General features: G+C 41.6%; 1 protein-coding gene across 2 annotated transcripts in view; it reads right to left on the bottom strand.

The window, feature by feature from the left end:
• Positions 1-19,212, bottom strand: part of TLN2 (talin 2) — a 572,423-nt gene that overhangs the window by 225,244 nt on the left and 327,967 nt on the right. For both annotated transcript variants that reach the window (XM_033920311.1, XM_033920312.1), the window contains 5 exons: positions 10,158-10,292; positions 7,956-8,084; positions 4,504-4,606; positions 3,022-3,230; positions 2,531-2,650 (listed from right to left, as the gene is read on the bottom strand). In XM_033920311.1, the coding sequence (XP_033776202.1) occupies positions 2,531-2,650; positions 3,022-3,230; positions 4,504-4,606; positions 7,956-8,084; positions 10,158-10,292 (696 nt within the window). The remainder of the gene's footprint in view (positions 1-2,530; positions 2,651-3,021; positions 3,231-4,503; positions 4,607-7,955; positions 8,085-10,157; positions 10,293-19,212) is intronic.

Here is a 19,212-nt window from a genome sequence, read left to right as displayed (position 1 = left end):
CGCAGTCTATAGATCAGTTTATTGCAAACTGTCTGCTCCAGCAGATTCCAGGTGTGCCGCAAGATGCCGGCGAGGAGGAGAGGCACCGGCTGACTGACTATCGGACGTGCCTCTCGCTGCGAGAGGCACGTCCTGTAAGCAGTCTGCTGGCACTTCTCCCCCCCGGCATCTTGCTAAGTTATACAAATTTCCCCAGGAACATGTATGCTTACTTTTTCTCTTTGGAAAGTACTCACTATAGCAGGGGTGTCAAAGTCCCTCCTGGAGAGCCGCAATCCAGTCGGGTTTTCAGGATTTCCCCAATGAATATGCATGAGATCTATTAGCATACAATGAAAGCAGTGCAAGCAAATAGATCTCATGCATATTTCATTGGGGAAATCCTGAAAACCCGACTGGATTGCGGCTCTCCAGGAGGGACTTTGACACCCCTGCTCTATAGGAAGAACATACCAATTCCCAGTTTATTTTACGTAAATATTTTATAAAGTGAGTACATAAATGCTACTCCCACCCATCCTCAACCACAGGAAACCCTTCTTTCAGGTCAGATATACTCATGCACATGCAGTCTTGTATGCGCATTTGTTTACACGTGTAAAGCCTGTTCCATGAGGCAAATGGTTTTAGCTATGAGTAAAAAGAGAGAAGAGAATGCTAAATAAGGAACTTTTGGAAGTGGTGGAGAGAGACCTACAGACAATCCTGAAAGGGACTTAGCTGAAGACTATTGAACTAGATAGATGTGTGTCTGCTGCCCTTTCCTTGACAATTCAAGAAAAATAGATACATGCATATGTAGGATAGTCTACGAGGTAAGTTGAACGATAACATAACTGAAGAAGTTATTAAAGTGCGAGATGTAGGCCTGAGTTACTAAAGGCTGGCTATCAGTTAATATACACTAAAAGTGGGCTTGCCTATGCACATTCACAGAAAGAATTGGCATGCAGGAATATACGGTACAAGTAATGCAAATAGGGTAAAAATGAGCTCCTGAGCACTTTTCCTAATCACCATGTGATGTGTGTGTCTAGTAGCACCATAAAAATTAGTAGAAGCTGTTAGGCCCCAATATCATTAGTTGTTAAATATTTATATGCTGGCATGCACACACAGAGTGGGTTACTCGTATTTATTAAAGATTTATTAACCACGTTTATGAAGAGATTCACCCAAGGTGGTGTCCTTGGGGCATCCCTTCAGCCAAAGTGGTACTTCCATCAACTGAAGCAAAACCCTTCAGATTTAAGATAAAAGAAAATCAGTAAGAAGGGAACAAAAGGGCCTTCATCTTTTTCTTAATGGTGATTTTAGTCAAGTATCTTAAGAGAATTTTTCAGTTAAAACTAACCAGCTTTGTTTTCTGCCTGGCTAGATTTCTCAGGTACTTTTTCATTCTGTGCAAATTGGTACCTTGACTAGTGCTGAAAATTCACACTAAATAGCCTAGCTGTTCCTTTGCTCCCAAACCTTTTAAAAAAAAACCAACTCATTAGATTTATTTTTCTTGAGCATCTGGCCAATTAGATTGAGCCTGAGGCTCAAATATTGATAAGCCTTGTCAACATTTAATAAAACAGTATCTTCTCCAACAGACACTATTCTGTATTATCCTTAAAACATTCCATGTGTTGTTTCAGGGGCAATGTCATAGGACCACAAAATTCTATAAAGTTGAGTGTTCAACCTTTTGCTTAACTGGCAAAAATGCATGGGCAATTTATATAACTTACTTCAGAGGCCGGCTGGGTTATGTTCATTGCTTAAAGGCAAAAGGAACTTGTATACCACTTTTTTGTGGTTACACATTCAAAGCGATTTACGTATTATATAGGTACTTATTTTGTACCAGGGGCAATTAAGTGACTTGCCCAGGGTTACAAGGAACAACACTGCGATTCAGTCCCACAACCTTTGGGTGCAGATGAAGTAGCTCTTCCACTAGGCCACTCCTCACCTAAAGATAGCATCTAGTGGCTTAATTCGGGAACCACAATTGCCAGGTTCTGGAAGCAGTCCTGGTGGATGGCTATTAGGAAAGGATCAACTGTGTGATGACCAGATTAAGTGTGCTGGGGACAGGAATAGGGAAAAATCCTCAGATAGCCTGGATCAAAGTCCTGGCTCCAAATGAAATGAAAATATGAAACACCAGGGAAGAAACCACTGGATTAAAAAAAAAAAAAAAAATGCTGATCAGAGCAGAAGGGAATTTTAATCTTTTAATTCCTTCAGTTCACCAATTTGACAATCTAGCCCATAAGTGATGGAATGCTATGTGGGAAGTTCATTGACTTAGCCCTTAAAATGTTAAGTTATTAAGCCTACATTCAGCCACAATGAATTCACCTATAAAAACTGTTCATACTTGCATAAGAAACAAACCACCCGCTTCTGAAATGCGATCCACTCTTATGGACCACACTTACGCTATAAATATAAAAATCATTGTCAAGAATCAGAACTGGAACTTAACTAAGTCCAGCTTGAAAAAAAAAAAAAAAAAAAAAGTAAATGTCTAGTTTACCGAGTCAATAAGAAGTTTCTTGCTGGATTCACCAATGCTCTTCAGGGCCATGTCCACGTCCTTTTGTCCAGGCAAACAGTTCACACAGTTATTCAAAGAGTGAGAAACTGCTTTGGCCACCTCAAAATACAAAAGGAAATACAGGAATGAAGTCTCTGGAAAGGGGATCTTGGAATTATTTTTAATTATAGCAGGATTAGCAAATGGCTGTCCCCATTCCTCTTCTGTCCCATTACAAGAATGATCTCTCAACAGCAATCTCGCCAAGCCTCAGCTGCCTAAAGCGTGGATACAAATAGGAAAAAAACAAAGCTCTGAACATGTGGAAATCTAAATGCTTTTTTACAAGCCATTCTTTTAGATGTCCACAAAAATCTTAGCCAATAAAAACAAAACCCATCGTCATGCAGCTGTTAAGAGAAACAGTAATGCTTCATTCCGCAACCTTATACATGCAAAGTTTTATGTTCTCCAGAAATTGTTTTTATTACCTGCGCTAGCCGTTGCTGACTTTCTGCATCTCCTGGCGCAGCTAGCGCTTGCTTGGCTTCCTGAATTAGCATGGCTGACCCGTCCATTACATCTCGCGCAGAGTCTAACATCGCACTTGCAGCCTGTGGATCACTGGTGGATGCTGCAACTCCTCGGGCTGCCTGTGCTAAAGTCTTCAGAGCTTGCGCGGTCTCTCTTGCTGCAACGCCTGATAGAAAAATGATCACATTCCTTTGAGACAAACAAGTGTCCCAGGCATTGTTCTATCTGTAAACCTTCAGGAATGCCCAGTTGACACAGGACAGCGCTGATTTTAATAAAATGGTATCTTCTCCAACAGACACTATTTTGTACCATCCTTATAACACTCTATGTGTTGTTTCGGGGACAATGTCACGGACCCCAAAATTCTATGATTCTGCCTTTGAAAATCTATTTTAACATCCATGTCGAACACTTTGCTTGTTATACTTCAGGGTCAAAATCCCTTAAGTATGCAGTTGATAATACCAGAACTGGCCAATTATCGCAGAAAGCCAAGATCGAAGACAGGAAGTGCTTCAGCATCTCTCTAACCCAACCACGAAGGCCAAAGAAAGCACGCACCACAATTTCTCTCCTGATTTCATGTAATTGCTGTACCAAACAAAACCTATAAATGCCAATAAAGCATGCAACAGCCCTTCTTTGATGCCCACTGAGGCCTGGATTCTGTAATTGGCACCGTTGTTGGTGGCCGCCAATTGCATGCCAATCAGGCGACGGGTACAGAATTGTGCCCCCAGCAAAGGTAGACGCCGGAAACGTAGGCTCTCCAAAACGTAAAGCTATCAATTCAAAATGTAAAGCTAGCTGTCCTCTTCATAACCTCTAATTTCTTATTATGTCCTTCCCTCATTTATTGAATTTACCTGTAAACCGTGCCGAGCTCTATCTTTATGGAGATGATGCGGTATACAAACTTAAGGTTTAGTTTAGTTGGCCACGGTTTTCCAAGCCTCCCTCTATAGGCGCTTTAGGCTGCCTAATACCACTTTCGGCATTAGCCATGCCCACAGTGGCATTAGGCATCCTAAAGTGACAATGGAGGCATGATTCCAGTGCCGATTTTTAGGCACCAATAGGTGCCTTGAAACTCAGTTAAAACGTTGTTGAACAGTGGGTTTTTTTTGTTGTTTTTTTTAACTTACCTTGGACACCTACTGGCGCCTAAAAAAACATGAGTGCCAATTAGTGAATTCAAGTCTGAGGACCTGTGATTCCAGGCTTGTTTTATGATGGCATCATATATCCCAACAAATAACTAATGCACTATATATACTGCACTATTACAAAATCAAGTAAATAAAACTGTCGATTAGTACAACTGGAGTACACAATCATCTTGATAAGGCAGAAAACTAAGGCGTGAATTGGTTTCTTTTGTTAAGATATCTTTTTGAATGGGTGTGCTCTTCCCAGCAATAGTTATGAAGCTGTACCTGTATAGTGTTCATTGCCTTGGGCTGCACAAGTCAGAAGCTGAGCCATAGATGAACCAACAGCTTTAGAGGTACTTCCTAGGTCCTGAGCGCACTTTTCCAGCTGTGAAAGTATACAGTATAAAGGTCAATTGTAGGTTACCCACAAAAATTACACACATTTGCACTCAGAAAGTATCTATCACTACAGATCTTACCCAAGATATCATTTCATCATATCTGGATTATTACCTAACAAATGCACACAAAGCACCACACTTGGGACACACACAATAGCCTAAGTCAGGGGTGAGGAATGAAGGCCGCAATCTAGTCAGGTTTGCAGGATTTCCCCAATGAATATACGTGAGATCTATTTGCAAACAATAGAGGCAAAGCATGGAAATAGATCTCACGCATATTCGTTGGGAAAATCCTGAAAACCCAACTGGTTTGCGGCCTTCGTTCCCCACCCTTGACTGAAGTAGAAGGAAATCAAATTCTAAGCTTGGATCATGCTGGTCATGTTTATACAAAGTAGGAAAGGAATCTCATTGTGTATCTACTATAACTGCAAAAGACCAGAAGGTAGGAAAACATTTTCATTAAGACATAAAGTACGGTATTTGCATAACCATCAAGACAACTACATAATAGGAGGACGTACAAGAAATCATGGACAAACCAGCCCCTATTACATCAAGTTTTTGGCAAATAGTTTTACTGACAAACATAAAAAATAAACTAATAAACCAGAGCTTTTAACTGCTACCTGATGCCGTACAATCTTATTAACTTTTGTGTTCCATTCCGCAAAGATTTGATTTTAATGACAGCTTTCAGTCTGATGAGTGACAAGACAGGAAGTATAGCTAAATCTGGTCTATTCAGTCTCTCACACCATACCCAGCTGCAATTTATATGGAAGAGATCTCATTCATACACACTACATGACAGTTTCTCTCAACTTGGTTCTGGAGTAGCCCCTTGCCAATCAGGTTTTCAGGATATCCACAAAGAATATGCATGAAAGAAATTTGCATATAATGGAGGCAGTGTACGCAAATCAAGTTTATGCATAGTCATTGTGGATATCCTGAAAACCTGAGTGGCAAGGGTCTACTGCAGGGCCGAGATGAGAAACACTGCTGTAGAGACTCAAGCCCTTATTTATTTCATTCATTTATTTGGATATAGCTCACACCTTTCTCAGTATGAGCTCAAGGTGAATTACATTCAGGTACACTAGGTAGTTCCCTGTCTCCTGGGGGCTTTGAATCCAAGGTGGCAATTCTATAAATTGCTGAATCATTTTAGGCCCCACAAAGGGGTGCACTTAGCCCCAATTCAATAATGGCCAAAGGTACACCTAAACCATTATTGAAAAGCTACACTAGCATGCCAAAAGCTAGTTATGCCCACTTACAGCAGGCCATTGCTTGGGAGGGCCATCCCTCAATCACGAACATTGCTTGGGGATACTCTCAGGACATACCCATGCTCCACCCACAGGCACACCCAAGTTCCAAACATATACACCCACTCTCACTTGCACCCTAAGTGATTTAGATGCACTATTTATAGAATAATGCCTGGTACTTATGCATGTATCTGCCAATTATTGGTGCTAATCATGCATGCAAGTGCTACTGTTCTATGGGGTAGATTCACTAAACCGCCTTTGCTTCCCCGATCCATGGCGGATCTGTGCAGGCCCAACGAATTTAGAAAACAAAAAAATTCCAAATGAGGGTGATCGGAGGAATGCCCCCCTCCGACCGCATCTAAAGCTGCAAGTTTTTTTATCTTTTACTAACCCAGCGAGCCTGTGGTTTTAACCCGTTTTAAATCCACGGGAAATTTGAGGATGTTTGGGGGCCATTAGCAAATTACTGTATAGAATGAATATTGTTTTTTTCCCTTTATTAATACATGCCCAGGGTGGGGAGGGGGGTGGGATATGTTAAACTATGTTTTCTTAGGTTCAAAATACTACTGAGGGTATATGGGGGGAGGGGATATTTTATTTGTATTAATTTTTGATGGAATATTAAGTGATGTTTAAGTGTCAAGTGATTGTATTTTACATTGCACTTATTGAAAGATTTAAAAATGAATAAAGAATTTGGAAAAAAAACCCAAACCAACCCATGGGTTAAAACCATGGGCTCGCAGTGCGGGGAAGGGCAGGAGAGTCGGGGCGGCAGGCAGGAGAGATTCGGGGCAAGAGCAGGGCGGTGAGCTGGGGCAGCAGCCAGGAGAGATTCGGGGCAGAGCACGAGATCGGGGCAGGCAGGAGATCGGGGCCGAGACAGGGCAGCAGATAGGGGCAGAGAAGCATGGCAGAAGGCAGGGCAGTCGGAAAGGACCTCAGCCACTGGTCCTCAGCAGTCGCTTCTTGTGTTGATCGGCCAGCTCAGTCGGTTTGCAAGATTTCTGTAGTGAATCACGTCCCTGCCTACTTTGCATGCCGTTCCCCTCATTTGCATGCACAGATCGGAATCAGATCGGAGGAGAGGTAAGTGAATCGGGCAGGAGTAAAATCGGTTTGCTTAGTGAATCTAGCCCTATAAGTCAGGCACACTACTGATGCCTAAATTAGTACCCGAGGCAATGAAGAGATAAGTGATTTGCCCAAAAGTCACAATGAGCAGTAGTAGGATTTAAACATGTCCCTGTTTCTACTTAAGATTTTGTAGTTAGCATGCAATAACTGCAAAAGACAACCCACAGTACCTGATAAACTTCTGCAGTAATTGTAAGGTAATGTTCTCCACATTTGGGAGAATGCAGTTGTAGTTGACTGCTTTCTGCATAAGAACAACACTGGAAGTGTAGCATAGCAAACCATTCCATGTTACTTGCTTTTCTGCCCCCTCCCCCCCCACTAACTTTTAATGCAGCAGGTTAACTTTTTTCTATAGCTTCACATTAATAGCTAACAGGTTAAAACCCACGTTGACCACCTAATACAGATTTCAAAACTTGGAATGGCATTAACAGAAAAGGCCGGAACTGAACCTTGCCACATCATCTTCCAAAGAAAACCGAAAACCCACCTGTTCGATACTTAGGGCTCCTTTTACAAAGGTGCGCTAGCGTTTTTAGCGCACGCACCGGATTAGCGCGTGCTACCCGAAAAACCACCGCCTGCTCAAGAGGAGGCGGTAGCGGCTAGCTCGCGCTATTCCGCATGTTAAGACTCTAACACACCTTTGTAAAAGGAGGCCTTAATCTCCTTTACCCTCTCTTCTCTCCCTTTCCCTTCCTCCTCTCTCCCCTTCCTCTTACCTATCCACCTCCTCTCTCTCCCCTCTTACCTCTCTTTACAGTCGCCTTGAGCCTGTATAGGTATGAGCGACGCACAAATGGCAGATTACGTTAGATAATACAGTTTAGAAAATAGGGGCCTTAATGAATGAATACCACAAACAGCTGTATGAAGATAGTAAGATTATTAAGCGTGAATTTACTGTTTCCCCTGGAAGTGGTTTCAACTGGCCCTCAGACGAAGCAAGCTTGGCATCCTGAAGTTCATTTTTTAGTGTCTGTACTGTGTTTAAGGCAGAGTCGATTTCCATTGGGCCACAAGCTTCATGGGCCTACTCGCAAAACACAAAAGAAAAGAAGTATCAGCCTCTAGAATGCAGGATGTTTCTTACTCACCAAGAAAACATTTCCCCTAGTCCAGGGCTACTGAAGAAGAACAGTAACGCAGGATACGAACTCTCTCATTTTACATAAATACCAGCACCATTAATATCTGTGCTTACAATTGGAAAACAAAAGTAGCCCTCAGACAAGGGCATTTCTGGAGCCAAGAACTAACACTTCATAATTAACCAGTACAGTAAGAGATTCATTTGAGGAAGAAAGCAAGAAACACAAATTTTGTCATTCTATATCTTCCATAATCCACCTGTATAAAAATGAGAAGAATCCTCTACTTAAGGCCATTACTAATGGAAGATGAATCCGGATGAGTTCTCTGGGACTTGTTTTGATCCTCTTTTTCCTCAGGGGAGAGGATATTTCTTCTGTCTCCCTCCAACTGGCAAGAAGACAGGAGTAGAGAATGACACAGGGACAAATTTGTGCCCGTCCCGTCCCCATGAGTTTTGGCACTATCCCTGTCCCATTCCTGTAAGCTCTGTTTTAACCACACAAGCCTCAAACTCTTATGATTTTAAAGTGTTTGAGGCTTGTGCAGATGAGGATGGAGCTTGCAAGAATGGGGCAGGGGCAGGGACAGGAAAAGAACTCGCGGGGATGGGGAAAAATTTGTCCCCTTGTCATTCTCTAGACAGAAGCATTTCTCACTTACATCTGCTGGCTTTTGTCTGAAGTCTGAACATGTGAGGTTCCAAAATCTCATAGGAACATCCAGCTCCAAATGTTCAGACTTCAAACTGACTCCAGAAGCAGAGGTTGCAGATGCAGGTAAAAATGCTGCTATCTTCTCCTCCTGCCAATTGGGAGAGGGACAAGGGATTAGAGACAATCATACTGAGATGGGGTGAGACAACCCCACAGGCAGATTAGTCCCAGGCCTTGCATTCGCCTACAGAACAAAATATTCATACTAGAATATTAGTGTCAGAATTATGTATTCTGACTTACATGCTAATACACATTTAATTTCATTTTACCTGAACCATGCTAAACTGCAGCAAAATTTCATCTCTGCTGCTAAAGCACCATGATCATTTTGGCATCATTTTTTATGTTAAGGGGTAATTTTGGAAGGCACGTGAGCATGTAGAACTGCATTTTATGAACTCAAGTTATGTTTTTATGTAATTGCTCGGAAGTGTATGTGCATAAAAAGAATATATATAGAAATGCAGAGCCCATTATATTTGATATATATGTGCAGGAATCCCCAGGGCGAAAATGGCATTTGCACAACTTTTAGATAAAATATGCATACAAAATGCCAATTCTTATTAGTCTGTACAAACTTCTAATTACACTAAACAAAAACCAGACTAAAAAAACTCTACGAGCCATCATCAAAAGATAATCCCAGTAGCAAATGATTACTTCTGTGGTATAATAAATATAATTTTTTAATGAAAATTAACTATATATTAATAACATAGTAGATGACGGCAGATAAAGACCCGAATGGTCCATCCAGTCTGCCCAATCTGATTCAATTTAAATTTTTTAATTTTTTTCTTCTTAGCTATTTCTGGGCAAGAATCCAAAGCTTTACCCGGTACTGTGCTTGGGTTCCAACTGCCGAAATCTCTGTTAAGACTTACTCCAGCCCATCTACACCCTCCCAGCCATTGAAGCCCTCCCCAGCCCATCCTCCACCAAACGGCCATATACAGACACAGACCGTGCAAGTCTGCCCAGTACTGGCCTTATTGCGGCTTCAAAATAATTTTGAAGCCAGGATATATAGTTAATTTTCATAAAAAAATAATATTTATTATACCACAAAAGTGATCATTTGCTACTGGGATTTATAATTACACCAGCCTTGGAGCTAATATAAATGTGTCTGACTAATTTTCCTAGTGTAATTTTATAAAAAAACATAGATACCTATATTGGTTTTACAACACGCATGCAAAATATGCATCCACAGTATGTCTTTCCTTTCTATACATCCAGTTATATAATCACCCCCGCTCCCCATATGAACAGTTCCCAGAGAAACTGACCTTCTGTGTTGCATTTCTTAGCTCAGCTAAGCTGGTGGCAAGGTTCTTGGCACACTGACTTAACTGCATCGCCGCAGCTTGGTCAGCTACTGTAGGTACTGCAGCTTTAGCAGATGCAACCATCTTACTTCCAGGCTGGTGAAAAATCAACAGAAAGATTTTAACTCAGAGGGAGGAACAGTCTGAAAATGTAGAAATGAATATTTACATTTTCTTATTTAAAATCAAATAAAGATGAAAATTATAAAAAGTACAACAACTGTGCTTAACAGGTAACAGCACGATATTAGTACATCCAATATTTCTGTTAATAAGCAAAATAAATCAAAAAGGCAATACAAAATAAATCCAATTTTCTATTGGGTCAACATAATATTTCAAAGAAGAAAACAATTTAATTTACATAGTCCTCAATCATGAAAGAGGGGGAACATAGAGAAAAGATCTTCCAGGAAAGATCACATATTGTTATTAGTAAAAGGAAATTAAGTGAAAACCTATGGCTCAAAACAACAGACTTGAATTATCCAAGAGTCACTATGGTGCAAACGAGACTCCTTTTCCTTATAAAAAAAAAAACATAATTGATCTGAATCATAAAAAATATATCTATTATTTTGAAATAAAACAAAACATTTACAAGGAAATCTTAACTGAAAAGAAGCTCCTAATGATACAACTTTTTCCTGGTATGTAAGAAATTCCTTCCTTCTTGACTGAGTCCACTTTGAAACATCCGGATATATATATATTCTCTCTCCCAAAAAAGAAACTTGTTTCAAACCATTGTACAATCTCAAAATCATTTCTTTGTCCTGATGAAATACTAAAGATACTATTAGTGTAGCTCGTCCAGACAATTCAAGACTTGATGATTCTAGAAGAGTTAATAAATCTTGTTCATTAGTTGTCTCAATCTCTTTTACTGTCCTTTTTAAATAATAAATCTTCTGCAAAGGTAGTATGTTCACTTTTGTAATTTTTAATATGGAAATCAAAAAATTCTTAAAGATTTCTCTAGGAGTTTTAAATGTAGACATAGGAAAATTTAAAATCCTTAAGTTTAAACTCCTATTTTGGTTTTCCAAATTTTAAATTTTGCGAAGAAAAAAAGCTTTGTCCATTGCTTGCTGTTAATTTAAAGCTTTAAACTCAGTAATAGATTTTTCAATATCTCCCACCTGTTTCATTTGGTCTTGATAATTAGTTTCTAGTTTTTTAACTTTAGTAGAGACTTCAGCCATTAAAGAAATAAAGAATGTTTACATTTTCAATACAAATCAACCCCAGTGGCTAATAAAAACAGCATGTAAATTGTGACAGGACTAGGGGCCTGTCATGTAAGGCAGTGGCCACTGGATGGAGCTCAGCATCCAGGAGTGGCTGGTAAAGGGATGCTATACATTAAAATTAGAGAATGACACGGTGGCGGTTTACCCGCGGCTTCCGCTTTTAGCCGCGGGTAACCTGCCAAAAACGGGGAATGAAAATTAGCAGCTTCTGCGGGTATGGGGACAAGGCCATCACCGCCCCGTGGAGTGATGAATGGTCTTGTCACCGCAGTGAGGCATAAAGGATCGTGCGGTCCCCGAAGCCCACACCCGCACGCCGGCTCGATCATTTAACCAGCTTCTTCTCTCCACCTCACCTTAGTTTTCCGGCTTTCTTTTTCGGCGACCGTAACACTTTCAAAAGAGCCGCGCATGCGCGGCTGCTCAGTATTCAATCTTCTGCTCTGACCCAACTGGAAACAGGAAGTTGCAGCAGAGCAGAAGATTGAACTTTGAGCAGCCGCGCATGCGCGGCTCTTTGAAAGCGTGTCGGTCGCCAAAAAAGAAAGCCGGCAAACTAAGGAGAGCTGGAGAGAGGAAGCTGGTTAAACGATCGAGCCAGCGTGCAGGTGGGGACCACGTGTTCCGGCTCACACAAAGAAGGAGGAGGTGAAAGGGAAAAGTTTCTCTTCCTTGGAAATGTGGAAGGCAGAGTGGGGAGAAGACGCTGGAAGGGAAGAAGAAGACAGATGCCAGACTATGGGGGAGCGGAGGGAAGAAGATGGGTGCTAGACCAATTGTGGGAGGGGGTGAAGGGAGAGGCACAGTAACAGCAAATGGAAGACGCAGAGAGAAGACACACAGTGGATGGAAGGAATTGAATGAGAAGATGTGGAAAGCAGAAACCACACAACAAAGGTAGAAAAAAAATTCTATTTATTTATTTATTTTTTGCTTTAGGATAAAGTAGTATATTAGTTGTGTTGATAAAAATTTATAACTCAAAAAAACGAGGGTAATCAAATTATCAAAGGTGATATGTAATATATGCACTATCATTGATCACCTAAAAATATTTTATAAGTCTCAAAATATGTTCAATTCATGAATATGACTTATACAAAGTGAACATTCAGACCCACAACTTTATCCCAGTGAACAAAGATCACGGAGTAGCTGTGCAGAGAGACCATCATAATGTTCACAGTCTCACCCACCAAAACCAGTACAGAGCATACAATAAACCAAATCTGTGTAGAAAAAAACTGTAATAACTTATCTTGGTTTATGGTGGGAAACAATCAACAGCTGCTCCGGGCACCTCCTTAAAGCTACAACAACAACAGATTCACCGACCCCCCAAAATTTATAAACAAAGCCCTGCCAGCTGAACATCTCTTTCTCTAGTTCAGCAGCCAGAACTTTGATGTATAAGAAAGGAATAAGCTAAATATTACAGTACTAAGGCTTATATGGATGCTGCGGGGACGGTGACGGGGTGGTGAAAGGGATGGCGGTGAGGGGGCGGTGAAGGGAACGTCGGTGATGGGGCGGTGCAGAGGATGGTGGGCCGGGGACGGTGCAGTGACGGGGACAGATTTTTCCCCCGTGTCATTCTCTAATTAAAATGACATGGGGACACATTTTTCCCCATCCCTGCAAGTTCTCTTCCTGTCCCTGCCCCATTCCTGCAAGCTCCGTCCTCATCTGCACAAGCCTCAAACACTTTAAAATCATAAGTGTTCGAGGCTTGTGAGGTTAAGGCAGAACTTACAGGAATGGGGCAGGGACACTGACAGCGACAAAACTCTTGGGGACATGATGGGGAAATTGAGTCCCTGCAGGGACGGGGATAAATTTGTTCCCGTGTCATTCTCTATTATACATCATTGTGCCACTTGTGGAAGCTCTGAGGCATTGATCCAGGGAGGAGGACCTGGGAAGACAAGGTTGGTACAATTCACAAGAGGCATAGGGGCCGAGAGCTGGTCCATTAGAACTCTAGTGAGCTGGAGAAAAATCCTGAGCTGGAATCCTATAAGCTAGGAGTGTGTCCCAGGGTGGAGTGCTCTAGGAACTTTTGACTCATAGGAAACAGTGGATTGCAATAGGCCTGGAAGGACGCAGACCTCATGCAGACTTTTCAACAGGATTCAATTGAACCTCCCTTTGACAAAAAATCTCAAGTACAGAAGAATCTTCCAGTCCATTGTTTACCTTCCTCGGAGTCAAAATCTGGAATGATCTCAAGCCAACCATGCTCTATTCCAGAAGAAACTAAAAACCTCACTCTTCGACAACTAATTCTTCTAAGATCTTTATAATCCCTGTCCTTTACTTAATTCACCTAGGATCTTCATTTCCTGTCCACCTTCCGCTCCATCCACCCTCCCTAACCTACTTCCCTTCCTTCCTCAAGTCGCCTAGAGCCTGTTTAGGTGTGCGTGATGCACAAATATATTAGATTAGAAGGAAAAGACCTCTGGGAGGAATTACAATGCTAATTGAGTATTGTTTCTGAGCTTCTTTCTTAGAGACAAGGACTTGCAGGTCTGGCAGCAGCTGAGGTGTAGCTGAATGCTGCCTGAGGAGCTGCTGAGCTACGCAAGGTTTGACAAGGTCCTGAAAACCTTCATCCAAGTGAGACTGGTGCTTGATCCAGGTGAGGTCCTGCAGTGTCAACTCCCCAACTTTTGATGAGTGTGCCCTGACCTTACCATAAAATTAAAGGAATTTAGGGATTAAAAAAATGAGTTGTCAGTCCATAACAATAAACATATTTAAATACTACTCTAGTAGTATAAAAATATGCAAAAAAAATCTATTTAATAATTTGCTCAGACACTGTGATTAGCTGTGTAAGCAAAATTTTGGTAATTTTTAATTCAATAATACACAGTCCACACTTCTTTGTGATATCATTTATCGCAATCATTTGATTGTCAGTTTCATTACTGTAAATCTTTTATATTTCAGAAAGGTCAGAAAGAAAACTTGCCTTTTTGTGGTTGATGGATTTCCAAAAGAGGGGATAGACAGAATGAGTAGTGGTCTAAGAGAGCTAGAGGAGTGACTGAATGCTTGAAAGTTAACATGCAAGGTAAAAAATAAAATAAAAAATTGCCCCTGTCATGCATTTGGGGAGGAGGAAGGGCTAAATCTGAAGGAACAGCATATAATGAGAGGAAGTGAGTGAAAAGCTGATAAGCACCAACCAGTACAAATAGCTTTCTTGGATAGCGTCCAATGATCTTGACATAGTCAATAATATGACTAAGCAGCAGTCAGAATTAGTGGGGTCCATGGTGCACAGGATGAGGCATAATCAGCATGAAAAACTATAAGATCATTAATGCATATGTGTAAAATATTGTTTTTAGTTCTGGAGGTTGAGATTAATCTTTTAAAGGTACAGAGATAAGCTAATGGATGTCCAGAATAAGGCAACCAAAATGGTGTAGATTCTACACCAAAAGCCAAAGGAGAAAGGAATTAAGGCCTTAAATATGCACACCATAGAGTGGGCATATGATTGCCATTTAAACACGAGAAGGACACTATTTTCAAGAAAAAAGTTGTAGAACCAGGGGCCAAGGCAGGAAGCTCCCAAGGGGCAGAGGACTCGAACTCAGGAATGACTTTCCATATCCAACAAAAAGTAAAAGGAGAGCATAAGTACTGTTTAGGAGCACCATAGGGGTAAGCTGGACAAAGCACCAGTTATGACCTTACATTTTGGCTGCATAAACTCAAGGGAGAGATAGAGTACAGTATAATCTCATTATAACGGACTTCAAGGGACCTAGAAAAATGGTCCATTATATCCAGAGTTGCATTTTTTAAAAACTTTATTTAGGTCAACTAGAAACAATGTTCAATCAATGAACAGTCACTGCACAAGCATATCAGCAACATCAATAACAAAACTCAGCAAAACATTGATATGGCACAAAATGATCGCAAAACCAGAACACTGTACTGGAAAGAAAAATACTCTGTCATTTTCTTCTGGGTTGCATTTTGATACTATATCACCGGCATGCCATGTGCCTTATAGGCAGAGTCTGCATGTCCGTTATAGCTGAAGAAAATTACAGCTTAAAGTGGCTCTCGGGACCAAAATAGTTGTATGTTTATAATGGCGCTCGGCCGGGACCAGCGGACCTCGTTTGCTATAGGCGAGGTTCCGTTATAAGCGAGTCCGTAATAATGAGATTATACTGTATAGGAACATATGAACATAATAGCAGCCTCAATGGGTCAGATCAATGGTCTATCAAGCCTAGTATCCCGTCTTCGCGGAGGCCAATCCAAATCACAAGTATCTGCTTTTGTAAATGAAAAAAGAGCAGGGCCTGGAGGAGACATCATATATCTGGACTTCCAAAAAGCCTTCGACAAGGTACCCCATGAGCCACCTACTAAGGAAACTGTGGAACCACGGGGTGGAAGGGGACGTACACATATGGATCAGAAATTGGCTGGCGGACAGGAAACAGAGGGTAGGAGTGAAGGGACACTACTCTGACAGGAAATGGGTCACGAGTGGCGTCCCGGAGGGGTCAGTGCTGGGACCGCTGCTGTTCAATATATTCATTAATGACCTGGAATCAGGGACGAAGTGCGAAGTTATAAAATTCGCGGATGACACAAAACTCTCCAGTAGGGTTAGAACTGTTGAGGAATGTAAAGAACTACAAAGGAACCTGAACAAACTGAGTGAGTGGGCAAATAAATGGCAGATGAGCTTCAATGTAGAGAAATGTAAAGTCTTGCACATAGGGAAAGGAAACCCGATGTACAACTACATGATGGGGGGATGGTACTAGGGGAAGGCAACCTTGAAAAGGACTTGGGACTTTTGGTGGATAATACAATGAAGCTGGCGGCGCAATGCGCAGCGGCCTCAAAGAAGGCGAACAGAATGTTGGGCATTATCAAGAAAGGTATCACTACCAGAACAAAGAAAGTTATCCTGCCGTTATATCGGGCGAAGGTGCGCCCGCATCTGGAGTACTGTTTCAATTCTGGTCACTGTACCTTAAGAAAGATATGGCGATACTCGAGAGGGTCCAGAGAAGAGCAACAAGAATGATAAAGGGCATGGAAAACCTTACATATGCTGAGAGGCTAGAGAAGCTGGGGCTCTTTTCCCTGGAAAAGCGGAGACTTAGAGGGGACATGATACAAACTTACAAGATCATGAAAGGTATAGAGAAGGTAGAGAGGGACAGATTCTTCAGAATGGCGGGGGCAACAAAAACAAGAGGGCACTCAAAAAAATTGAAGGGAGACATATTCAGAATAAATGATAGGAAGTTCTTCTTCACTCAGAGGGTGGTGGACACCTGGAATGTGCTTCCAGAGGAGGTGGTAGAGCAGAGTACAATTTTGGGTTTCAAAAAGGGATTGGATGACTTCCTGGAGGAAAAGGGGATTGAAGGGTATAATTAGAGGGATACTATACAGGACAAAATGTTTTAAGAAGATGATCACTTACAGGTCATTGACCTGGGGGGCCGCCGCGGGAGCGGACTGCTGGGCATGATGGACCTATGGTCTGACTCGGCAGAGGCGATGCTTATGTTATGTGATCACCAATGACAATCTTAAGGTGGCCAAATAGGTACCAAAATAGTTTTATGCTTATTTTAGACTTAACTATACTGCTTTTTCTGAAGAAAGAGGTCAACATGGTGTACAATGTCACAAAATAGAAGATAAAAGAAAGGTTGAAAATACTCATAGAACTCCCTTAAAATTAGCAGGCTAGTGAGCACTCAAGCCAGAAACCAAATCATACAAGTCATATCAAATAGCCCACAAAAATCCACTCACTCAGGTTGAATACTGAAAGCTATAGTTAAAAAAAAAAAAAAAAAAAAAGTTTTTAATAAAGACCTGAACTTTTTCAAAGACGATTCTTTGTGAAGGGAGATAGGTAAAGCATTCCACCAAAGAACAATCAGTGGCATAGTAATGGGTGGGGGCGGGCAGACTGCTCTGGGCGCCGGCACCTCTCCACCCCACCCTAGAACCTTCCCACTCCTCCCTCACTGCACGCCTTAAATTCCCCCCACCATTCCTCTAGCTCTTCACCAGCAAGCAGCAGCTCCAACCTGCTGATAGCACCTGCCTTGGTGCTCTCCTGACGTTACTTATGGATCCCACGACTAGGAAGCGATATTAGAGGGAGAGCCGATACTGGTGCTTCTCGCACCAGGTATGGGGAAGGGAAGGGGAGCATATGCAGCAATGGTGGGGGGAGGCGCGGAGAAGAGGGTGAGGGGGTTGCCACCACCCTGTGTGCCTCCCACCCTTGTACACCACTGAGCTGAATAATGAGTTGACTCCAGGTGTGCTCACAAGGGGGGGGGGGGGGTCATGGAGAAGAATAAATAGATATTGTTCAAAAGTAGAATTCAAGGAGAATCTAGATAGAGTAGAAGAAATCAGATTAGAAGCAGTAAGGTGTTCTTACAAAAAAAATAATGGTGAGTGAAAATATTTTAAATTGATAACAGAACTGAACCAGGAGCCAGTGAAGTTTTGTAAGAAGCAGAGTAATAAGATATTTTTTTTTTTTTTTATTACAGTACAATGAAATCTAGGTGCCGCAGCAACAAAAGTATCTCCTCCAGGGCAGATGCCTCATGATATGTATCAATCAGGATCCAAGATGGCGACTGAGAGCAGGACGCGCTGAGTTGCTCATCTCAGAACTGCGATTTTTTGGAACGAATTTCTAGCGGTAGTTTTACTTACTGCGATGCCTAAGAGACGGGGCCGGAGTGCTGCCTCTGCCTCGCGGTGCTCTGGAGCTCCGGGTCTCAGCAACATTCAAGATCTTCTGAGGCGTATGCAGGAGGTCTCTGTAACATCGGATGGCGGCCTGCTGAGGACACAGGGAGGCAAACCCGCGGTGGACACTCTTGGGCCCGATACTACCCTAAGCCCTGATGTTAGGGCACCGCCCCCGCAGCCTCAGATCACCAGCTCTCCTAGGGGTGGGGAAACCCCGGATTCTGAGGTTTTCTCCTCTCCAGAGGCAAGTAAGGATCTTCAGGAGAGCTTGGAGGTTGGGGCTCGTATCATAAGGGTCCTCATGGAGATATCTGGGGCAGTATCATCTCAGTATGAGGGGGAAAGACAGAAGACATGCCCCGAAGGAAATCTTCAGAATGGTGAGCACTTTACACTCACACAAACTCCAATTAAACCCGTTGAAGTGACTCTAGATTCCATTTGGGACTTAATGGCTGATTTTGTTAAAAACATTACTCCTACTTTTCAACAAATTGAAGGGAAAATTAAGGAACATAATAAAGAATTGAAGGATATAAGAAAAGAAATGAATACTTCTAATTCATCCATTCAGAAAATAGAAAAGGAAATTATAACATCGAAACAATTTCAAGAGACTTTAGTTAAAGATAATATTAACCTAAGGAAGAAGATTGAAATGCTTTAGAACAATTCACGTAGCAACAATTTAAGGTTAATTAACTTTCCAAGACTTGATTTGTTAACACCTAGAGATATGCTCAAGAGATATCAAGTGGAAATTTTGGAGATATCAGAAGAATCATTAACACCATTCTCACGGGTTTATTATTTACCTGATAAAGGAAAAAACCAACAACAAAAAGAAAAATCCTCAGACCGAGAACCCTTAAATATCTCACAAATTTTAGAGACATCTGAGAAGGATTTAGCATCATCAGCCACTATGATTATTACCTTAGCTTTACCAATTGATAAAACATGGTTGTTAAAGCTTTACT

The sequence above is a fragment of the Geotrypetes seraphini genome, chromosome 14, assembly GCF_902459505.1.
Source record: "Geotrypetes seraphini chromosome 14, aGeoSer1.1, whole genome shotgun sequence".
Lineage (NCBI taxonomy): Eukaryota > Metazoa > Chordata > Amphibia > Gymnophiona > Dermophiidae > Geotrypetes > Geotrypetes seraphini.
The sequence above is the reverse complement of the archived record's forward strand: the minus strand, read 5'-3'. Positions and strand labels throughout refer to the sequence as shown.